We start from the raw sequence: 25,818 nt of genomic DNA on the forward strand, positions 1-25,818 counted from the left end.
TGGAAGGAAGCTTGAATACGAAGTCCATGTTGAGTTCTTCCCACTTCCGCACGGGAATCGATAAAGATTGGAGTAGTTCCAAAGGCTTCTGTCTTTCTGCTTTCACTTGTTGACAAATCAAACACTTTGATACAAAGTCTGCCACTTCTCTCTTCATACCAATCCACCAATAATACTTAACAAGCGTCCGATACATCTTGGTACTCCCAGGATGCATCGCATACATCGAGCTATGCGCCTCCTCTAAAATCTCCTTCTTGAGTCCTGGGATATCCGGAACACAAAGTCGTCCTTTATACACGAGGGCTCCATCCCTCCTTATGGAAAATTCCGGATCAAGACCTTCTTGTACCTTGCCCTTAATTGTCCTCAACTTAGGATCTTCCATTTGGGTCTCTACTATACGATCCACCAACACCGGTCGTACCTGGAAGCTAGCCATGAGAACTCCTGAAGGATGCATATGCATTAACACCCCCATCTTCTTCAACTCCACCATGAGAGGTAGTTGGATGACTTGGATGTGAGCAAGGGATCCAGTAGCCTTCCTACTCAAAGCATCTGCCACTACATTCGCCTAATAGTGACTTTAACTTCCCTCTTGTGCAACTTTCCTTCTCATGCCCACTAATTAAGGATAGTCAAATTGGTCCACGAGAACACGATCTACAAGTCTTGGTCATAGTCGAACGCTAACCATAAGGTGCTTCTAAAGTATGCATCCTTAAACCAACAACCAACTCTCGTGACTCGATCAGCACTTTAAAAGGTTAGATTAGAACTTAAGTCTAATTTCCTCAAATACTGGTATCACCAAGTTAAGGTTGAGATTAATTCACTTATCTTCGATTACCCTCCTAGTACTTACAATTATAAAACCCTTGCTCCTCATTGATTAACCAATAGTCTTAACCTCGACAAACATCAATCTTTCTTTTAACTAAATTCATCAAGGTCATGAATAAAATTCTCAACATCCAAATATCATTCTTGAAAACCCTAAGTTTCCCTTATTTCAAATAAATTCCATGAATCCACACCTCAAGCAATAAGAAATTTAAATCCTAATTCTAGCATCACCACCAAGACTATGAACAAATCACTAGATCCTTAACCCAATAAAGTATTCCACACTTCTCAAATTCTAACTACGTCCCAAAAATCATACTCCTGATCATTGTAAATTATCACCAACAATATCAACCACCTTGAATCGATAAAGCACCACCAATACGAACCTTAAATCTCCAAGGAAATAAGATATCAAGATCTTAGCTTCTAGAATGAAAAATAACCATGCTTAAACATCCAACCATGCCTAAGGAATCATCCTCATCTCATTAACCTCATCAACCACCAAGTAGAACTTTAGTCGCTATCCGGATCTTGCTTGATTCTCTAAACGCTGTCGTACCTTCTCTTTGTGAATGATAGTTTAAGCACGAAATCCATATTTACATCTCCCTACTTTTACTTATCGGTGACCTAAGTACCTTTATTCGGATCTTGCAACTTCCTTTATCGTGCCAAACCACCATGTCATCCAGTGAGCATTCCATACGTCTTGGTACCCTTGGGGTGTATCGCATACTTTGAATCACGTGCTTCCTTTAAGATCTCCTTTTTGAACTCAACGATACCCTGCTTTGGATTCTTAATTGGCGATACTTAACCTTAAGTCGCTTTTGGAAAAACCATAACAATAAACAAATAATAAAATATATTTTTCAAATATACCTAACTTGCATAGGCAATTGTTAAAACTCCACATTGAAATTCATATCTTAAAATCCATAGCATAAAATAAAATATGCACGCTTGTAATGGAGGTACGTACAACACCTTCTACATGTTACGTAATCCATGATTCCAACTGTCGCCGACACTCTGCTACCAATACAAACCAGGGTGGTTGCCTATATTGGCCGTCCAATTCCCCGGGCTCGTAGGCAACATGATCATGGGGCTAGCTCTACATGGACCACATTGGTTCGCCGCCTCCATATGGTGCAGTATAATATCAAACAATATAACATACAGATACATGTATGAACACAAACCAAAAATACTTGAATAAAACACCTTGAAAAGCATTTAAATTTTGATAATCAATCGGGAAAATATTTTGACGCCTTGAAATCGATCGACACACATCCTTAGGCAATCATCATTCTTCTCCATGAACGAAACGGATACCATTCACGATGATAAGCTTGACCTTCAAAAAGAAAACGCATCCTCGACCATCGACTAGGCCATAGGAATTTCCCGTTAGGCTAGATGATCCTAATTGTCACCCTCGAAGATTAGAGTTATTCAAACTCGAGCAACGAATTTACTTCGAGACAAACAGAAAGAACGCTTTCACGCGGGTAAAACGAGAGACTAGACATGGATGGGACACACAACAATGCACAGTCCCTTAGGAATACTAGAACCTAGAGCTCTGATACCAACTGTCAGGACCCGTCCAGAATTCCTTCCCCGGAACCCTAGACAGCCCTGATCCCAGGGAAACCCTACCGAACCCTCCAACGGAAAATCCGACAGAGCCTCCCCTAAGGGATTTACTTACCACAATTTACCTGCACTGAAAACACACTTCTAAAATTATCCCCTTATTCCTCCCACAGTACTACAAATCGATTCCACAAATTGCAGCACTTAAAAAAATAAATACAGTAATCCAGTGCAAAATAAATACAACAAGAGTGAAAGAAATATTACAACTGCAATAAAAGAATAACAGGGTACTGCCGAACTAAAACAGCGAGGAAGATCAAGTCCGCTCCGAGTGAACACCGACAACCTGGTACCTAGAGGAACGGAATTTAAGAGTGTGAGATGCTAATCATCTCAGTGAGCGACCCTACTACTATACCATATAATATCACAGTAATAAGTATAAATAATAATCATTTGGAAATAATATTTTCTCTCAAAACCCTTACAATTCTCTCAGTTGGAAAGGTTCCCCTTTTTAAAACAATTTCACAAAACCCTTTATCCATATTCCCCGAAAACCAAGACATCAATTAAATACCAGAAGCGGTAACAATTATATTTTTAATTCCAATTCAGTTTCCAAACATTTTATTTTTAAAACACAGTTCTGAAAATCATTTGATGCACCCACTATATACCAGTGGCGCCAACAGTACCCAGCGTCCCAAGGTACCGCCAGACAGGAGGTTATAGAGAGAAACCGGCATACGGTCGCGTGGCGTCCCACAGCGCCGCTGCTAACCTGGTGTCCCGGCCAAAGGGGGGTGGCCGCCCTCTCCGATGGCATCCACAGGACACCTTCATAATATCAACCGCGCGCTACTCACACCCACCTGCGCGCTAATCACATCACCTGCGCGCTAATCACACCCACCTGCGCGCTAATCACAACCGTGTGCACACTAACCATATCACATATACCATATCACATAATCAGAACACCAGTACGTGCACGGTGCATCTAAAAATTATAAAATCCATAAATTTAAATCATAAAACAAATTTCACATTTTTCATAAGCATAGCGGGCATAATCCATCCGCTTGAACCGGGAAATTCTCCACAATTTCCTTATAATCCATACCATAAATTCCTCCATGATTTTCAAATCCACCAACTCCCAAATCCATCAATTCAAATATCCACATTTTTTCCAAGCATAAATAATTTCTCGAAATATCATAATCAAATCCCATAATATTTTATGGGCATATTTCATAAAAATTGAAATCACCAACATAACCAAATATTTTCCTTGAAATATTTGAAAATCAAATCGTGCCCAATTTACCATTAAAACCACACCAATTTCAAAATCCTCAAAACCATAAAATAATTCCACATGTCATAAATTGGTGAAATACACATTTTCTTAAATCCGATAAATTCACAAATAATTCCACGATAATTCAAATAAATATTTGACACATAGAAATTAAATTCCAAATATTTAAATCACACATTATATATTCACCAATTAAATTCCCAAAATTAATTTGAAGGTGGGTCACTCACCTGGAGCACGCAATTAACCCATGATCCACTACGGGATCAATTCTACGACTCACCGGTGCTCCTAGAACAAAATTCACAGACAGTCAAATAAATTAATATTTTATTCGGGTAAATAATACCCGGTACCCGGGGGGTCAAAACACAAACGATAACTAAAATTTACGAATTATATACCGAATCGAAGCTCGAGTGATGCTAATCACAGATCCGGTCTTAATTTTCGATGATCGTACCCGACGGGGTCGGCATTTTATCGGGAAGCTTTTCGGGTTTCGGCTCTGCAATTCTCCCAAACCGTCGCGAATTGGTGGAAACGGAAGTCGGATTTGGGTTCAGGAGGTCGAACACTGCGGACTGGAGCTGGCCGGAATTTTCGGGTACTCGCCGGAACAGTAATTTCCGGCGGGCCGCCACGTCACCGGCAACCGTCGCCGGAACAGTAATTTCCGACGGTGGCCGTTTGCTGTGAAATTTTGCAGATTTGTAGATCGTGAGGAGAGCAATCCAACGGGACCGACGGTGAGCAAAACGGAGGTCGGACGGCGGAGAAATCACCGTTTGACGATTTTCGACCCCTCGCCGGAAAACGCTCCGATCCCGGCGCGTCGGTGGTCCGATGGCCGTGATTTTTGGTGGGTAGGCCGGACTTGAGGAGAGGATGCTGGGTGTATGGCGCGTGTACTGTATATCGGCCGGAATAGTGCCGATTCGCGGTGGCCGGCGGTGGAGGGGAAAAATCGCCGCCAAACTTCGGACGTCCGATCCGGGCGCGTCCGGCGGCCGTTCGCCGTGAAATTTGGAGGTTTTGCCGGAAATGAGGTGGGCAAGCTTTCTGTCCGGCGCGTGTACAGTAACTCGGCCGGAACAGTGGCAAAATCCGGTGGCCGGCGGTGGCTCTCTCTCTCTCTCTTTCTCTCTCCTCTCTCTCTTTCTCTCTCTTCTTTCTCTTTCTCTCTCTTCCCCGAGAGTTTTTCAAAATTAAAACCCTGCGTGACACTGTTCATGCCACGTGGACCACTCAGAAGCTGACACGTGGCATTTCACTGTTCACGACCCAAAAACATTAAAATAATACAGTATCCGATAAACTTCAAACGTCCATAACTTTTTAACCGGATGTCCGTTTTGAGCGTGCCGCTAGTCTGTGAACTCGTATCGACGAGCACTTCACAACCATGCATGAGTTAAAGCTCAATTCCCCATAAACAAAAAGTCAACTCCGGCACCCCTTGGACAGTTTGGACCGCAACTTGTTTCATCCATAACTTTCAAACCGTAGCTCCGTTTTCGACGTGCTACCAGTCTACGAACTCGTGGCATCGTGCACTTCGCCACGGTACCCTGGTCAACTCGAAATTCCCACCGAGTCAAAAAGTCAACTTTTGACCCCTTCGGTCAACGGTCAACGGTCAACCTCGGTCAACGTGCACGGATTCCGGTGCGATTCGGGACGGGGTGTTACAGCCTTCCCCCCTTACAAAAATTTCGTCCTCGAAATTTCCGCACGTCACTGGAACAAACAAGGGTTCTGATCACGCACCTGCGCTTCGGGCTCCCATGTCGCTTCCTCGACTAAGTAGTTCCTTGCCAACCAATCCATGCCCAACACTACTTCAAGTCCGGATAGATCCAACAGGATCAGGTCTGCTTCCATCACTTGATCTGTGAAATCGTCGGGCGTAGTCCTGGCTCCCTGCTGCGTCATAGCAAACACCCGGCCTTGACTTGTCTGCTGGGGTCTCTTTCCTCTACCTCGACTCGATCCTGCAGACGGCTGGACTGATCCCGAAGAAACTCCTACTGGCTGACTCCCCTGGGAATTCTGTCCTGGAAATATCCCCGTATGCTGTGTCCGTCGACCTGCTTCTAGCACACTGCCGCTACCATAAGGGCAATCCCTCCTTATGTGGCCTGGCTGCCCACACCGAAAGCATAAACCATCCATCTGACACTGCCCAGAATGATTCCCCCTACAAAGTGGACAAATCCGCGGAGAACCAATGCATGACTGCTGATACGAGCTTGCATCCACACTGATCGAATGGCGAGCTGGCTGGGGCATGCGATAACTATCTCTCCTCTGGAATCTGCCTCGTGGGCTTAACCCATCACTGTCTGAGCCTGAGCTATGGCTCTTCTTAGCTGCCCCCTGTCGAGGTACTCCGCTATACGAACCTTCGAATGATCTGCGCCTCGCGGGTTTGTGTATCTCCTCCTGTCTCTCTAGCTCAAGCGCTGCATCCCTGGCGGACTGATAGGTGGGATGTACTGATCCAGAAAGGGTGTAGCTGATGCTCTCTTTCAATCCGTCTATGAACCTCACCTTCTTCGTGTGATCGTCGGGAATTAGGTGCATGTAGAATTCTGATAGTTCTCGGAATCTCCTCTCGTACTCTGTCACTGTCATGTTCCCCTGTCGTAGTTCTTCGAACTCTCTCCTTCTTGCTTCACGGTAGGCAGGAGAACAAAACTCAGTAGAGAAGGCCATCTTGAACTGATCCCACGTATGCCTTGCACGAACAACTGGGCTAACTTCTTGGGTGAAAAACGTTCTCGTACCGGTAGGAAGTGTGCCGACTTGGTGAGACGATCAATGATTACCCAAATGCCGTCGTACCTTCTAGGTGTGGAAGGAAGCTTGAATACGAAGTCCATGTTGAGTTCTTCCCACTTCCGCACGGGAATCGATAAAGATTGGAGTAGTTCCAAAGGCTTCTGTCTTTCTGCTTTCACTTGTTGACAAATCAAACACTTTGATACAAAGTCTGCCATTTCTCTCTTCATACCAATCCACCAATAATACTTAACAAGCGTCCGATACATCTTGGTACTCCCAGGATGCATCGCATACATCGAGCTATGCGCCTCCTCTAAAATCTCCTTCTTGAGTCCTGGGATATCCGGAACACAAAGTCGTCCTTTATACACGAGGGCTCCATCCCTCCTTATGGAAAATTCCGGATCAAGACCTTCTTGTACCTTGCCCTTAATTGTCCTCAACTTAGGATCTTCCATTTGGGTCTCTACTATACGATCCACCAACACCGGTCGTACCTGGAAGCTAGCCATGAGAACTCCTGAAGGATGCATATGCATTAACACCCCCATCTTCTTCAACTCCACCATGAGAGGTAGTTGGATGACTTGGATGTGAGCAAGGGATCCAGTAGCCTTCCTACTCAAAGCATCTGCCACTACATTCGCCTAATAGTGACTTTAACTTCCCTCTTGTGCAACTTTCCTTCTCATGCCCACTAATTAAGGATAGTCAAATTGGTCCACGAGAACACGATCTACAAGTCTTGGTCATAGTCGAACGCTAACCATAAGGTGCTTCTAAAGTATGCATCCTTAAACCAACAACCAACTCTCGTGACTCGATCAGCACTTTAAAAGGTTAGATTAGAACTTAAGTCTAATTTCCTCAAATACTGGTATCACCAAGTTAAGGTTGAGATTAATTCACTTATCTTCGATTACCCTCCTAGTACTTACAATTATAAAACCCTTGCTCCTCATTGATTAACCAATAGTCTTAACCTCGACAAACATCAATCTTTCTTTTAACTAAATTCATCAAGGTCATGAATAAAATTCTCAACATCCAAATATCATTCTTGAAAACCCTAAGTTTCCCTTATTTCAAATAAATTCCATGAATCCACACCTCAAGCAATAAGAAATTTAAATCCTAATTCTAGCATCACCACCAAGACTATGAACAAATCACTAGATCCTTAACCCAATAAAGTATTCCACACTTCTCAAATTCTAACTACGTCCCAAAAATCATACTCCTGATCATTGTAAATTATCACCAACAATATCAACCACCTTGAATCGATAAAGCACCACCAATACGAACCTTAAATCTCCAAGGAAATAAGATATCAAGATCTTAGCTTCTAGAATGAAAAATAACCATGCTTAAACATCCAACCATGCCTAAGGAATCATCCTCATCTCATTAACCTCATCAACCACCAAGTAGAACTTTAGTCGCTATCCGGATCTTGCTTGATTCTCTAAACGCTGTCGTACCTTCTCTTTGTGAATGATAGTTTAAGCACGAAATCCATATTTACATCTCCCTACTTTTACTTATCGGTGACCTAAGTACCTTTATTCGGATCTTGCAACTTCCTTTATCGTGCCAAACCACCATGTCATCCAGTGAGCATTCCATACGTCTTGGTACCCTTGGGGTGTATCGCATACTTTGAATCACGTGCTTCCTTTAAGATCTCCTTTTTGAACTCAACGATACCCTGCTTTGGATTCTTAATTGGCGATACTTAACCTTAAGTCGCTTTTGGAAAAACCATAACAATAAACAAATAATAAAATATATTTTTCAAATATACCTAACTTGCATAGGCAATTGTTAAAACTCCACATTGAAATTCATATCTTAAAATCCATAGCATAAAATAAAATATGCACGCTTGTAATGGAGGTACGTACAACACCTTCTACATGTTACGTAATCCATGATTCCAACTGTCACCGACACTCTGCTACCAATACAAACCAGGGTGGTTGCCTATATTGGCCGTCCAATTCCCCGGGCTCGTAGGCAACATGATCATGGGGCTAGCTCTACATGGACCACATTGGTTCGCCGCCTCCATATGGTGCAGTATAATATCAAACAATATAACATACAGATACATGTATGAACACAAACCAAAAATACTTGAATAAAACACCTTGAAAAGCATTTAAATTTTGATAATCAATCGGGAAAATATTTTGACGCCTTGAAATCGATCGACACACATCCTTAGGCAATCATCATTCTTCTCCATGAACGAAACGGATACCATTCACGATGATAAGCTTGACCTTCAAAAAGAAAACGCATCCTCGACCATCGACTAGGCCATAGGAATTTCCCGTTAGGCTAGATGATCCTAATTGTCACCCTCGAAGATTAGAGTTATTCAAACTCGAGCAACGAATTTACTTCGAGACAAACAGAAAGAACGCTTTCACGCGGGTAAAACGAGAGACTAGACATGGATGGGACACACAACAATGCACAGTCCCTTAGGAATACTAGAACCTAGAGCTCTGATACCAACTGTCAGGACCCGTCCAGAATTCCTTCCCCGGAACCCTAGACAGCCCTGATCCCAGGGAAACCCTACCGAACCCTCCAACGGAAAATCCGACAGAGCCTCCCCTAAGGGATTTACTTACCACAATTTACCTGCACTGAAAACACACTTCTAAAATTATCCCCTTATTCCTCCCACAGTACTACAAATCGATTCCACAAATTGCAGCACTTAAAAAAATAAATACAGTAATCCAGTGCAAAATAAATACAACAAGAGTGAAAGAAATATTACAACTGCAATAAAAGAATAACAGGGTACTGCCGAACTAAAACAGCGAGGAAGATCAAGTCCGCTCCGAGTGAACACCGACAACCTGGTACCTAGAGGAACGGAATTTAAGAGTGTGAGATGCTAATCATCTCAGTGAGCGACCCTACTACTATACCATATAATATCACAGTAATAAGTATAAATAATAATCATTTGGAAATAATATTTTCTCTCAAAACCCTTACAATTCTCTCAGTTGGAAAGGTTCCCCTTTTTAAAACAATTTCACAAAACCCTTTATCCATATTCCCCGAAAACCAAGACATCAATTAAATACCAGAAGCGGTAACAATTATATTTTTAATTCCAATTCAGTTTCCAAACATTTTATTTTTAAAACACAGTTCTGAAAATCATTTGATGCACCCACTATATACCAGTGGCGCCAACAGTACCCAGCGTCCCAAGGTACCGCCAGACAGGAGGTTATAGAGAGAAACCGGCATACGGTCGCGTGGCGTCCCACAGCGCCGCTGCTAACCTGGTGTCCCGGCCAAAGGGGGGTGGCCGCCCTCTCCGATGGCATCCACAGGACACCTTCATAATATCAACCGCGCGCTACTCACACCCACCTGCGCGCTAATCACATCACCTGCGCGCTAATCACACCCACCTGCGCGCTAATCACAACCGTGTGCACACTAACCATATCACATATACCATATCACATAATCAGAACACCAGTACGTGCACGGTGCATCTAAAAATTATAAAATCCATAAATTTAAATCATAAAACAAATTTCACATTTTTCATAAGCATAGCGGGCATAATCCATCCGCTTGAACCGGGAAATTCTCCACAATTTCCTTATAATCCATACCATAAATTCCTCCATGATTTTCAAATCCACCAACTCCCAAATCCATCAATTCAAATATCCACATTTTTTCCAAGCATAAATAATTTCTCGAAATATCATAATCAAATCCCATAATATTTTATGGGCATATTTCATAAAAATTGAAATCACCAACATAACCAAATATTTTCCTTGAAATATTTGAAAATCAAATCGTGCCCAATTTACCATTAAAACCACACCAATTTCAAAATCCTCAAAACCATAAAATAATTCCACATGTCATAAATTGGTGAAATACACATTTTCTTAAATCCGATAAATTCACAAATAATTCCACGATAATTCAAATAAATATTTGACACATAGAAATTAAATTCCAAATATTTAAATCACACATTATATATTCACCAATTAAATTCCCAAAATTAATTTGAAGGTGGGTCACTCACCTGGAGCACGCAATTAACCCATGATCCACTACGGGATCAATTCTACGACTCACCGGTGCTCCTAGAACAAAATTCACAGACAGTCAAATAAATTAATATTTTATTCGGGTAAATAATACCCGGTACCCGGGGGGTCAAAACACAAACGATAACTAAAATTTACGAATTATATACCGAATCGAAGCTCGAGTGATGCTAATCACAGATCCGGTCTTAATTTTCGATGATCGTACCCGACGGGGTCGGCATTTTATCGGGAAGCTTTTCGGGTTTCGGCTCTGCAATTCTCCCAAACCGTCGCGAATTGGTGGAAACGGAAGTCGGATTTGGGTTCAGGAGGTCGAACACTGCGGACTGGAGCTGGCCGGAATTTTCGGGTACTCGCCGGAACAGTAATTTCCGGCGGGCCGCCACGTCACCGGCAACCGTCGCCGGAACAGTAATTTCCGACGGTGGCCGTTTGCTGTGAAATTTTGCAGATTTGTAGATCGTGAGGAGAGCAATCCAACGGGACCGACGGTGAGCAAAACGGAGGTCGGACGGCGGAGAAATCACCGTTTGACGATTTTCGACCCCTCGCCGGAAAACGCTCCGATCCCGGCGCGTCGGTGGTCCGATGGCCGTGATTTTTGGTGGGTAGGCCGGACTTGAGGAGAGGATGCTGGGTGTATGGCGCGTGTACTGTATATCGGCCGGAATAGTGCCGATTCGCGGTGGCCGGCGGTGGAGGGGAAAAATCGCCGCCAAACTTCGGACGTCCGATCCGGGCGCGTCCGGCGGCCGTTCGCCGTGAAATTTGGAGGTTTTGCCGGAAATGAGGTGGGCAAGCTTTCTGTCCGGCGCGTGTACAGTAACTCGGCCGGAACAGTGGCAAAATCCGGTGGCCGGCGGTGGCTCTCTCTCTCTCTCTTTCTCTCTCCTCTCTCTCTTTCTCTCTCTTCTTTCTCTTTCTCTCTCTTCCCCGAGAGTTTTTCAAAATTAAAACCCTGCGTGACACTGTTCATGCCACGTGGACCACTCAGAAGCTGACACGTGGCATTTCACTGTTCACGACCCAAAAACATTAAAATAATACAGTATCCGATAAACTTCAAACGTCCATAACTTTTTAACCGGATGTCCGTTTTGAGCGTGCCGCTAGTCTGTGAACTCGTATCGACGAGCACTTCACAACCATGCATGAGTTAAAGCTCAATTCCCCATAAACAAAAAGTCAACTCCGGCACCCCTTGGACAGTTTGGACCGCAACTTGTTTCATCCATAACTTTCAAACCGTAGCTCCGTTTTCGACGTGCTACCAGTCTACGAACTCGTGGCATCGTGCACTTCGCCACGGTACCCTGGTCAACTCGAAATTCCCACCGAGTCAAAAAGTCAACTTTTGACCCCTTCGGTCAACGGTCAACGGTCAACCTCGGTCAACGTGCACGGATTCCGGTGCGATTCGGGACGGGGTGTTACAGCCTTCCCCCCTTACAAAAATTTCGTCCTCGAAATTTCCGCACGTCACTGGAACAAACAAGGGTTCTGATCACGCACCTGCGCTTCGGGCTCCCATGTCGCTTCCTCGACTAAGTAGTTCCTTGCCAACCAATCCATGCCCAACACTACTTCAAGTCCGGATAGATCCAACAGGATCAGGTCTGCTTCCATCACTTGATCTGTGAAATCGTCGGGCGTAGTCCTGGCTCCCTGCTGCGTCATAGCAAACACCCGGCCTTGACTTGTCTGCTGGGGTCTCTTTCCTCTACCTCGACTCGATCCTGCAGACGGCTGGACTGATCCCGAAGAAACTCCTACTGGCTGACTCCCCTGGGAATTCTGTCCTGGAAATATCCCCGTATGCTGTGTCCGTCGACCTGCTTCTAGCACACTGCCGCTACCATAAGGGCAATCCCTCCTTATGTGGCCTGGCTGCCCACACCGAAAGCATAAACCATCCATCTGACACTGCCCAGAATGATTCCCCCTACAAAGTGGACAAATCCGCGGAGAACCAATGCATGACTGCTGATACGAGCTTGCATCCACACTGATCGAATGGCGAGCTGGCTGGGGCATGCGATAACTATCTCTCCTCTGGAATCTGCCTCGTGGGCTTAACCCATCACTGTCTGAGCCTGAGCTATGGCTCTTCTTAGCTGCCCCCTGTCGAGGTACTCCGCTATACGAACCTTCGAATGATCTGCGCCTCGCGGGTTTGTGTATCTCCTCCTGTCTCTCTAGCTCAAGCGCTGCATCCCTGGCGGACTGATAGGTGGGATGTACTGATCCAGAAAGGGTGTAGCTGATGCTCTCTTTCAATCCGTCTATGAACCTCACCTTCTTCGTGTGATCGTCGGGAATTAGGTGCATGTAGAATTCTGATAGTTCTCGGAATCTCCTCTCGTACTCTGTCACTGTCATGTTCCCCTGTCGTAGTTCTTCGAACTCTCTCCTTCTTGCTTCACGGTAGGCAGGAGAACAAAACTCAGTAGAGAAGGCCATCTTGAACTGATCCCACGTATGCCTTGCACGAACAACTGGGCTAACTTCTTGGGTGAAAAACGTTCTCGTACCGGTAGGAAGTGTGCCGACTTGGTGAGACGATCAATGATTACCCAAATGCCGTCGTACCTTCTAGGTGTGGAAGGAAGCTTGAATACGAAGTCCATGTTGAGTTCTTCCCACTTCCGCACGGGAATCGATAAAGATTGGAGTAGTTCCAAAGGCTTCTGTCTTTCTGCTTTCACTTGTTGACAAATCAAACACTTTGATACAAAGTCTGCCATTTCTCTCTTCATACCAATCCACCAATAATACTTAACAAGCGTCCGATACATCTTGGTACTCCCAGGATGCATCGCATACATCGAGCTATGCACCTCCTCTAAAATCTCCTTCTTGAGTCCTGGGATATCCGGAACACAAAGTCGTCCTTTATACACGAGGGCTCCATCCCTCCTTATGGAAAATTCCGGATCAAGACCTTCTTGTACCTTGCCCTTAATTGTCCTCAACTTAGGATCTTCCATTTGGGTCTCTACTATACGATCCACCAACACCGGTCGTACCTGGAAGCTAGCCATGAGAACTCCTGAAGGATGCATATGCATTAACACCCCCATCTTCTTCAACTCCACCATGAGAGGTAGTTGGATGACTTGGATGTGAGCAAGGGATCCAGTAGCCTTCCTACTCAAAGCATCTGCCACTACATTCGCCTAATAGTGACTTTAACTTCCCTCTTGTGCAACTTTCCTTCTCATGCCCACTAATTAAGGATAGTCAAATTGGTCCACGAGAACACGATCTACAAGTCTTGGTCATAGTCGAACGCTAACCATAAGGTGCTTCTAAAGTATGCATCCTTAAACCAACAACCAACTCTCGTGACTCGATCAGCACTTTAAAAGGTTAGATTAGAACTTAAGTCTAATTTCCTCAAATACTGGTATCACCAAGTTAAGGTTGAGATTAATTCACTTATCTTCGATTACCCTCCTAGTACTTACAATTATAAAACCCTTGCTCCTCATTGATTAACCAATAGTCTTAACCTCGACAAACATCAATCTTTCTTTTAACTAAATTCATCAAGGTCATGAATAAAATTCTCAACATCCAAATATCATTCTTGAAAACCCTAAGTTTCCCTTATTTCAAATAAATTCCATGAATCCACACCTCAAGCAATAAGAAATTTAAATCCTAATTCTAGCATCACCACCAAGACTATGAACAAATCACTAGATCCTTAACCCAATAAAGTATTCCACACTTCTCAAATTCTAACTACGTCCCAAAAATCATACTCCTGATCATTGTAAATTATCACCAACAATATCAACCACCTTGAATCGATAAAGCACCACCAATACGAACCTTAAATCTCCAAGGAAATAAGATATCAAGATCTTAGCTTCTAGAATGAAAAATAACCATGCTTAAACATCCAACCATGCCTAAGGAATCATCCTCATCTCATTAACCTCATCAACCACCAAGTAGAACTTTAGTCGCTATCCGGATCTTGCTTGATTCTCTAAACGCTGTCGTACCTTCTCTTTGTGAATGATAGTTTAAGCACGAAATCCATATTTACATCTCCCTACTTTTACTTATCGGTGACCTAAGTACCTTTATTCGGATCTTGCAACTTCCTTTATCGTGCCAAACCACCATGTCATCCAGTGAGCATTCCATACGTCTTGGTACCCTTGGGGTGTATCGCATACTTTGAATCACGTGCTTCCTTTAAGATCTCCTTTTTGAACTCAACGATACCCTGCTTTGGATTCTTAATTGGCGATACTTAACCTTAAGTCGCTTTTGGAAAAACCATAACAATAAACAAATAATAAAATATATTTTTCAAATATACCTAACTTGCATAGGCAATTGTTAAAACTCCACATTGAAATTCATATCTTAAAATCCATAGCATAAAATAAAATATGCACGCTTGTAATGGAGGTACGTACAACACCTTCTACATGTTACGTAATCCATGATTCCAACTGTCGCCGACACTCTGCTACCAATACAAACCAGGGTGGTTGCCTATATTGGCCGTCCAATTCCCCGGGCTCGTAGGCAACATGATCATGGGGCTAGCTCTACATGGACCACATTGGTTCGCCGCCTCCATATGGTGCAGTATAATATCAAACAATATAACATACAGATACATGTATGAACACAAACCAAAAATACTTGAATAAAACACCTTGAAAAGCATTTAAATTTTGATAATCAATCGGGAAAATATTTTGACGCCTTGAAATCGATCGACACACATCCTTAGGCAATCATCATTCTTCTCCATGAACGAAACGGATACCATTCACGTGATAAGCTTGACCTTCAAAAAGAAAACGCATCCTCGACCATCGACTAGGCCATAGGAATTTCCCGTTAGGCTAGATGATCCTAATTGTCACCCTCGAAGATTAGAGTTATTCAAACTCGAGCAACGAATTTACTTCGAGACAAACAGAAAGAACGCTTTCACGCGGGTAAAACGAGAGACTAGACATGGATGGGACACACAACAATGCACAGTCCCTTAGGAATACTAGAACCTAGAGCTCTGATACCAACTGTCAGGACCCGTCCAGAATTCCTTCCCCGGAACCCTAGACAGCCCTGATCCCAGGGAAACCCTACCGAACCCTCCAACGGAAAATCCGACAGAGCCTCCCCTAAGGGATTTACTTACCACAATTTACCTGCACTGAAAACACACTTCTAAAATTATCCCCTTATTCCTCCCACAGTACTACAAATCGATTCCACAAATTGCAGCACTTAAAAAAATAAATACAGTAATCCAGTGCAAAATAAATACAACAAGAGTGAAAGAAATATTACAACTGCAATAAAAGAATAACAGGGTACTGCCGAACTAAAACAGCGAGGAAGATCAAGTCCGCTCCGAGTGAACACCGACAACCTGGTACCTAGAGGAACGGAATTTAAGAGTGTGAGATGCTAATCATCTCAGTGAGCGACCCTACTACTATACCATATAATATCACAGTAATAAGTATAAATAATAATCATTTGGAAATAATATTTTCTCTCAAAACCCTTACAATTCTCTCAGTTGGAAAGGTTCCCCTTTTTAAAACAATTTCACAAAACCCTTTATCCATATTCCCCGAAAACCAAGACATCAATTAAATACCAGAAGCGGTAACAATTATATTTTTAATTCCAATTCAGTTTCCAAACATTTTATTTTTAAAACACAGTTCTGAAAATCATTTGATGCACCCACTATATACCAGTGGCGCCAACAGTACCCAGCGTCCCAAGGTACCGCCAGACAGGAGGTTATAGAGAGAAACCGGCATACGGTCGCGTGGCGTCCCACAGCGCCGCTGCTAACCTGGTGTCCCGGCCAAAGGGGGGTGGCCGCCCTCTCCGATGGCATCCACAGGACACCTTCATAATATCAACCGCGCGCTACTCACACCCACCTGCGCGCTAATCACATCACCTGCGCGCTAATCACACCCACCTGCGCGCTAATCACAACCGTGTGCACACTAACCATATCACATATACCATATCACATAATCAGAACACCAGTACGTGCACGGTGCATCTAAAAATTATAAAATCCATAAATTTAAATCATAAAACAAATTTCACATTTTTCATAAGCATAGCGGGCATAATCCATCCGCTTGAACCGGGAAATTCTCCACAATTTCCTTATAATCCATACCATAAATTCCTCCATGATTTTCAAATCCACCAACTCCCAAATCCATCAATTCAAATATCCACATTTTTTCCAAGCATAAATAATTTCTCGAAATATCATAATCAAATCCCATAATATTTTATGGGCATATTTCATAAAAATTGAAATCACCAACATAACCAAATATTTTCCTTGAAATATTTGAAAATCAAATCGTGCCCAATTTACCATTAAAACCACACCAATTTCAAAATCCTCAAAACCATAAAATAATTCCACATGTCATAAATTGGTGAAATACACATTTTCTTAAATCCGATAAATTCACAAATAATTCCACGATAATTCAAATAAATATTTGACACATAGAAATTAAATTCCAAATATTTAAATCACACATTATATATTCACCAATTAAATTCCCAAAATTAATTTGAAGGTGGGTCACTCACCTGGAGCACGCAATTAACCCATGATCCACTACGGGATCAATTCTACGACTCACCGGTGCTCCTAGAACAAAATTCACAGACAGTCAAATAAATTAATATTTTATTCGGGTAAATAATACCCGGTACCCGGGGGGTCAAAACACAAATGATAACTAAAATTTACGAATTATATACCGAATCGAAGCTCGAGTGATGCTAATCACAGATCCGGTCTTAATTTTCGATGATCGTACCCGACGGGGTCGGCATTTTATCGGGAAGCTTTTCGGGTTTCGGCTCTGCAATTCTCCCAAACCGTCGCGAATTGGTGGAAACGGAAGTCGGATTTGGGTTCAGGAGGTCGAACACTGCGGACTGGAGCTGGCCGGAATTTTCGGGTACTCGCCGGAACAGTAATTTCCGGCGGGCCGCCACGTCACCGGCAACCGTCGCCGGAACAGTAATTTCCGACGGTGGCCGTTTGCTGTGAAATTTTGCAGATTTGTAGATCGTGAGGAGAGCAATCCAACGGGACCGACGGTGAGCAAAACGGAGGTCGGACGGCGGAGAAATCACCGTTTGAAGATTTTCGACCCCTCGCCGGAAAACGCTCCGATCCCGGCGCGTCGGTGGTCCGATGGCCGTGATTTTTGGTGGGTAGGCCGGACTTGAGGAGAGGATGCTGGGTGTATGGCGCGTGTACTGTATATCGGCCGGAATAGTGCCGATTCGCGGTGGCCGGCGGTGGAGGGGAAAAATCGCCGCCAAACTTCGGACGTCCGATCCGGGCGCGTCCGGCGGCCGTTCGCCGTGAAATTTGGAGGTTTTGCCGGAAATGAGGTGGGCAAGCTTTCTGTCCGGCGCGTGTACAGTAACTCGGCCGGAACAGTGGCAAAATCCGGTGGCCGGCGGTGGCTCTCTCTCTCTCTCTTTCTCTCTCCTCTCTCTCTTTCTCTCTCTTCTTTCTCTTTCTCTCTCTTCCCCGAGAGTTTTTCAAAATTAAAACCCTGCGTGACACTGTTCATGCCACGTGGACCACTCAGAAGCTGACACGTGGCATTTCACTGTTCACGACCCAAAAACATTAAAATAATACAGTATCCGATAAACTTCAAACGTCCATAACTTTTTAACCGGATGTCCGTTTTGAGCGTGCCGCTAGTCTGTGAACTCGTATCGACGAGCACTTCACAACCATGCATGAGTTAAAGCTCAATTCCCCATAAACAAAAAGTCAACTCCGGCACCCCTTGGACAGTTTGGACCGCAACTTGTTTCATCCATAACTTTCAAACCGTAGCTCCGTTTTCGACGTGCTACCAGTCTACGAACTCGTGGCATCGTGCACTTCGCCACGGTACCCTGGTCAACTCGAAATTCCCACCGAGTCAAAAAGTCAACTTTTGACCCCTTCGGTCAACGGTCAACGGTCAACCTCGGTCAACGTGCACGGATTCCGGTGCGATTCGGGACGGGGTGTTACACTGGACCCCAAGGGGGGTGGATTGTGAGATCCCATATCGGCTGGGCTGTTATAGATGGTACGGAGATCCCATATCGGCTGGGCTGTTATAGATGGTACGGTGTGCCAGCGAGGACGCTGGGCCCCAAAAGGGGTGGATTGTGAGATCCCATATCGGTGGCACCAAGGGGGGTGGATTGTGAGATCTGTTATAGATGGTACGGTGTGCCAGCGAGGACGCTGGGTCCCAAGGGAGGTGGATTGTGAGATCCCATATCGGATGGTACGGTGTGCCAGCGAGGACGCTGGGCCCCAAGGGAGGTGGATTGTGAGATCCCATATCGGCTGGGCTGTTATAGATGGTACGGTGTGCTAGCGAGGACGCTGGGCCCCAAAAGGGGTGGATTGTGAGATCCCATATCGGTGGCACCAAGGGGGGTGGATTGTGAGATCTGTTATAGATGGTACGGTGTGCCAGCGAGGACGCTGGGCCCCAAGGGAGGTGGATTGTGAGATCCCATATCGGCTGGGCTGTTATAGATGGTACGGTATGCCAGCGAGGACGCTGGGCCCCAAGGGGGGTGGATTGGGAGATCCCATATCGGTTGGAAAGATACATTTCCCTTGAGAGGTCTTTTAAAACAGTGCAGGCTGGGTCCAAAGCAGACAATATCTCATGCGAGACCTTTTAAAACCGTCCGGATTGGGCCCAAAGCAGACAATATTTCATGCAGGTGAACTGGGCTGTTACAATTAATATATCCAACACATAAATGCTGATATAATAATAATAATAATAGAACTTGTGTCCCAAACCTTAAGTCATTCAGCCTATCCTTTAATAAAAATTCTACCTCTTCAATCCCTTTTCTCTCTCTTTTACCACCGTTACTCTCCAGTTTTCTAATAAAACCCACACTTGTCCACGTCTTCTACAATGAAAAGCTCTTTCTTCTCAATTTTTGTTGGCCCACCGGATTAACGTGTTGGGGATTTTTACTTTATTTGCTTATTTTTCCAAACCCTCCCAATGTCATTAAACAAAGATAGAGGAATGAAAATCCAGCAGACAAAATCAAGATGAAAATAAATGTAACTCTGAGATTGAAGAACAAACCCAAACCCATTTCGAAAACATGGGAATTTATTATATTTCCCCCGCTTCAAATCTAAAAATTCCCTGGATCAACAAGAGATCGTCAACATTATTTGCTGTTACTTATGAAACATTTTCTTTCACCTCGATATTTATATTAGATTTCAAAAACTTTTCATTCAAAGCCTAAGAGAGATCACTGGCTATAACTAAGCCCCTATTAGCTGAATATAGGAACCCATTTAGCAATGAACCACAGAATCCACAAACAACTTTGAAAATTGCAGTGCTAATATCCATAAACTGATCATTTCTGTCAAATAATAGAAAACGAAAGGAAGAAAATTTTCTTTCTTCTTTTTCGCCCAAACCAGAGCCTTCTTGAACTAGAAAAATCAATATGCCTCTTCTTTTTCTTTTTTTTTTTCTTTTTTTATTTTTATTTTGGTGATATCAAGATGCCTCTTCTTCAAAAGAAAAAAGTCAAAACTCTTCCATGAAACCTCTCCAAGAAATCAAACGCCCTTTCTATTATCTAAAAAGCAAAAATAAAAGAAAGTAATAAAATCTCATTTAACATTATTCATTGATAAGTGTGTGGCCTTATTAGAGAACGGGGAGTAACGAAAGTAAGAGAGAGAGGAAAGGAATAGAAGAGGAGGTATACTGAATGACGTGTGTATTTTTAAATGATAGGACAAGAATAGAGATGGAAAAAAGGGACAGAACATGTAGGTCCCATTTAAACACAGGGTTTAAAGCGGGAGTACCATTTTCTTCTATTTTAGCCTCTCTTTTTTTTCCTTTTTTTTTTTCAATATCATTCGATTTTAGTGTTCGTTGAGTTTCCTTGGATGGAAAAACACCAGCTTGTTTATTTAAAAAAGAATAATGAGATTTATATAAGATAACAATTTACGACTTCAATTCATTTTTGATAAAAAAAAGTATTTGACAATGTGTTGTTTGGCAAAAATATATATTTTTATATTAATAAAAAAAAAACACTTTAGATGCTTTCTCCGAAACAATATATTGTACTACTTTAATTTTAAAATTATTTGTTATACAATTTTTAGCCAAACACTCGATTGCTTCTTTATCAAATGCTACAATATTCGAGAATTAAAGCACGTACTATATAAAAGCACTACCAACCATTTACATATGATGCAACTAGATTTGTTCTCTATCCAAGTAGATCTGATCTTTACATTTGTTTTAGTCATTTTTTTTTGGGCAAGGAGATCTCGAAATTTATTCTTTCTTGGTAAGAATATCTTCCAGTTTTTATTATTCAATGTATCAACCTTTCTTTTACCATTTTGATAAATATATAAATAAATAACCTTTCTCTTACCATATTAGGGAGAAAAAAACAAAATCCAGTGTATCCAGCAAACCAAGAGCGTTATCCAAGTTAAAACTTTGTTTGCTATATAATCAATAACGTAGCACACCTTTTCCACCAAATAAATAACCTTTCTCTTACTACATTAGGAAGAAAAAAATCCAGTGCATCCAGCAAACCAAGAGCGTTATCCAAGTTCAAATTTTGTTTGCTATATAATCAATGACGTAGCCCACCTTTTTCACCAAGTTTCCTTGTTCACTCTAACAGTTCTCGCAAATGAAAAAAAAAAAAAAAATGGAGGTGAAGTTGAAGAGCAGTTTAATGATAAAGCCGGCAGAGACAACATGGAAAGGTTGTTTATCTCTATCAGAGTGGGATCAAATTGGATTCATAAACCATATTCCCACCACATATTTCTACCGGCTAAGTCCGACGACACCGTTTGACGACTCCATGAGCAACACCCTCAAAGAATCCTTGAGCCGAGCACTTGTTCCATTCTATCCACTAGCAGGCCGTCTTCGGAGGATCGATGGAGGCCGACTCGTGCTCGACTGCAACGCCATAGGGGTCCAATTCATCGAGGCCGAGTCCAAAACCAAACTAGAAGAATTCGGTGACTTTTATTCTTCTTCATCAGAAATACTGGGTCAGCTTAGCCCATCAGTGGACTACACCAGTCCAATTGATGAGCAACCGCTTTTCCTTGTCAAACTCACCAGGTTCTCCTGCGGAAGCATAAGCCTAGGCACTACCATTTCACATGTCATCGTCGATGGTCTGAGCGCCTCGCATTTCATCACTGAGTGGGCCCGGTTGGCCCGCGGCGAGCCCTTGTTGAAAATGCCGTTTCTCGATCGAAAGGCTTTGCGAGCCGGCGATCCGCCGTCCCGGCTTTCGACTCCTCATCTCGACCGTTCGGATTTTCATCATCCTCCGCTGTTGATCGGACATTCTTGCAGCGTAGACGAGAGGAAGAAGAAATGCAGCGGAGCATTATTAAAGCTTTCGCAAGAACATGTGGCAAAATTGAAAATAATGGCAAATGAAGGACGGAATATGAACAGCAAACCCTATACGAGATATGAGATCCTTGCAGGGTTCATTTGGAGGTGTGCTTGCAAAGCAAGAAAGCTCGAGGACGAGCAGCCGACGACGTTAGGCATCTGCGCCGATTCGCGTAAGCGAATGCGGACGATGTTGCCGGCCGAGTATTTCGGCAACGCCTCGTTTATCGTGACCGCCACTAGCAATGCAGGCGAGTTGCTGTCGAAGCCGTTAGGGTTCGCGGTGAGCAAAGTGAGAGAAGCGATTGGGAAAGTGACAGAGGAATATGTTTGGTCGGCTATTGATTACTTGAAGTCTCAATCGGACTTGACCAAGTTTCAAGACTTCAATGGGCTGTGGAGTTGCAAAGGACCTTACTTTGGAAACCCTAATGTTGTTGTTATGAGTTGGATGACTTTGCCAGTTTATGGTCTTGATTTTGGATGGGGAAAAGAAATTTATATGGATCCCGGAACTCATGAGCATTTTGATGGAGAATCATCCATCCTTTCCAACCCTGATGGAGATGGATCTTTGCTTGTCAAAATGGATTTACATGTGGAGCATATGGAAAGCTTCAAGGAGCATTTCTATAATGATATCAGGTAGCAATGTAAATCCGTGGGGGAGAACAAAAAAATTTATCAAAGGTGACAATGATACATATGCTATAATTTTCTAGAGGTACATCTAGCGCCTGCTTAATTACATGTAATTGTGGTGTGCTATAAAGTCCAGTAGAATAAAATAGGATACATATAGTTAACTAATCCTACAATCAAATTTGATATGCGTATGTTCCGAAAAGAAGAATGACAAAATTATAAAGGATGTTTATTAGTTTGTTGTGGATCTGTAGGGCGTGCCTTTCTTGCTTATATATTCCCAAAGACCAAAAAAAAAAAAAAAAATGTAATTGATTTTTCATAATTAAAAGCCTATCACATATGAATCAAGAGGCAATATTAATAGAGCTAATATATAAGTTTATCCTGTGTGCTTTTGTGTTTTTATTAATTAATTAATTATTATTATTATTATTTTTTACTTAAAAAGAAAGGTCCGAATTTCCCTGTTTTATTGACGTTTTGTAGAAAAATAATCCACATGATTTTTTCTATCTAAAAAAGGAGAAACCTTCTTTTCTTTTTTCTTTTTTGATCATTGAGAAACCTTTTTCCATTTTTTTTTCTTTTTGTATATTTTATAAAATTCTTCGCTTGATAATCTGCATAATAATATAATATCCATTTTGCCTTTGAACCTGGTTTGGTCAAACTATCTTAGGCCTATTCCTTTGGGAGTGGACATAGACTGGGCTTAGGAAAGAAAACCCACCTCCACATAGATGGGTTAAATAACGCTTTTTATTTTAACTAACATTTTCTCATTATTATTATTATTATTTTAATTTATTCGAATTATATTTTCCATTATATATTGATTTACATTCCAATTATAACCATAATTCACTTCGTTTAATTAATAAAATTTAAAAAATTAGCAACTCCATTCCTAGCATTAATTATCTGAAAAACAGCTATAGATGAATTATGACTCCAACAACCCGTAATCATTAACATAACGTGTTCCTTCATTTTGGTGGAAATTAACATAACATGTTCCTCAATAGTACATAAACAAATAATCATAGATCAACTTATTATACAAATATATATATAGACCAATATCAGCAACCTAACAATTTTTCACAAATTATATAATTACCATTATTTTCAGTTAAATTATATATAGGTAGCCAGCCCTTCTTACTTAGCATCATCAATTTATGTCTTAACATAATTAATATATAATGTCTTTATAGAAGTGCGCCTTGAAAGCTTCCATATGTTCCACTTGAAAACACAAAGCCAGAAGCAAACCTCCTTCTTCATTAGGATCTTTAAGGATCAACGAGTCCCCATCAAAATCATGCGTTCCGGGTCCCATATATATTTCCTTTCCCCATCCGAAATCGAGTCCGTACATGGGCAAGGTCAACCAGCTGACGACTCCAAGATTAGGGTTTCCATAGAAAGGACCCTGGTCACTCCCTAGTGCATGTAGGTCTTGAAACCTCGTGAGGTCCGGTTGATTCTTCAAGTAATCGATGGCCGACCATACGTACTCATCCGTCACCTTCTCGATGGCTTCCCTTATCTTGCTCGCTGCAAAACGCAATGGCTTCGAAACCAACTCGCCGGCCGTGCTCATCGCTATCACGTCGAGAGTGGCATTGCCAAAGTAACCCTCCGGCAACGGCGGTTGCATGCGTCTGCGCGAATCGATGCAGACGCCCAACGCCGTAGGCTGCTCGTTCTTATGTTTCCGAGCTTTGCATGCACATCTCCATACGTAACCTGTCAAGGTTTCATAACGTGTATAAGCTCGGTGACGGCTATCCAGGCCATCGTTCGCCATCTCCTTCAGCTTCTCGACTACGTATTTCGGAATCTTCAAAATGGACACAGTAGTCGGCTTCTTCCTCTCCTCCACAGTATCCAATTGCCCAATCAACAGCGGCGGATGATCGAACTCTGAGTGTCCGAGCCGCGGAAGTGCGACCGGAGGTTCTCCGGCTCGCAAGACTTTCCGATCAAGAAATGGAACAGTCTCCAATGGGTATCCGCGGGCGAGCCGAGCCCACTCAGAGATAAAATGCAAAGCGCTTTGGCCGTCAACGACAGCATGTGATATGTTCAAGCTGAGACAGATTCCTCCACATGAAAACCTAGTGAGCTGAACCAGCAGCAATGGAAGCTCATGAATGGGAAGACTATAATCCACCATGGGAATGAAGTTGTCATATTTAGGAGAAGGAGTGAAGTCGCCGAAGTCGTCGAGTTTTGATTCGGTCTGGGCTTCGATGAACTGAACTCCAATGGCGTTGCAATCGAGCTCGAGCCGGCCTGCGCCTATCCACCGCAGACGGCCAGCCAGTGGATGGAAAGGTACAAGTGCTCGGCTCAACGATTCCTTGAGGGTGTTGGCTATGGAGTCGGAAGTTGATGATGACCAGTTCGGCGAAGGTCGGTAGAAGTAGATGGTTGGAACGTGGGTTATGGTTCCGATTTGATCCCATTCTGATAGAGCTAAAGAACCTAACCATGTTGGCGATGCAGGAGTCACCAAGCAGCAGCCTTTGAATCTCACCGTCCACATTGATTTTGTTTTTTGTTTTTGCCTTTCTTTTTTTTTTTTCCTCTTTTTTTTTGGTTTTATCTTTTTGTCTTTTGGGAGAATGCCAAAAAGAGTGTGAATGAGAGAAAATTGTTTAGTGGAAGAAAGTGTTTGATATTGTCTAATTTATACACGAAAACTTGGAGAAAAAATAGTGAAAATTCCGTAGAGGTACAGTATTATATTGTAAGCAGTTAAAGAAATGAATTGGACATGTTCCATCAAAATATTCCTAATTTGGTTTTGTGACGTCATTGGGTGTGTACTGTTTCTGCTTGAACTTAATTAAGAAGTGATGGATGGCAAGTTGCAATTTAATCTGCTAACACTTCACTTTCATATGTTATGTCTTTAATGTTAAACAAAAACTGGTTTTCTTTCTTTTCT

The 25,818-nt window shown here is 42.7% G+C and overlaps 2 protein-coding genes across 2 annotated transcripts; one reads left to right on the forward strand and one right to left on the reverse strand.

Annotated features, from left to right (window-relative positions):
• The first annotated feature begins 21,481 nt into the window (after positions 1-21,481).
• On the forward strand, positions 21,482-23,130 carry LOC107420004 (spermidine hydroxycinnamoyl transferase). The gene has a single exon (XM_016028892.4). The coding sequence runs from the start codon at positions 21,499-21,501 to the stop codon at positions 22,858-22,860; it is 1,362 nt and encodes a 453-aa protein (XP_015884378.3). The 5' UTR covers positions 21,482-21,498; the 3' UTR covers positions 22,861-23,130.
• Positions 23,131-23,831: 701 nt separating this feature from the next.
• Positions 23,832-25,524, reverse strand: LOC107421562 (spermidine hydroxycinnamoyl transferase). Its single transcript, XM_016030855.4, has one exon. It carries the CDS (start codon positions 25,411-25,413, stop codon positions 24,055-24,057), a length of 1,359 nt encoding a protein of 452 aa, XP_015886341.3. The 5' UTR covers positions 25,414-25,524; the 3' UTR covers positions 23,832-24,054.
• Between the last annotated feature and the right edge of the window lie 294 nt (positions 25,525-25,818).

This window comes from Ziziphus jujuba, chromosome 1 (genome assembly GCF_031755915.1).
Source record: "Ziziphus jujuba cultivar Dongzao chromosome 1, ASM3175591v1".
In the NCBI taxonomy this organism is placed as follows: Eukaryota; Viridiplantae; Streptophyta; class Magnoliopsida; order Rosales; family Rhamnaceae; genus Ziziphus; species Ziziphus jujuba.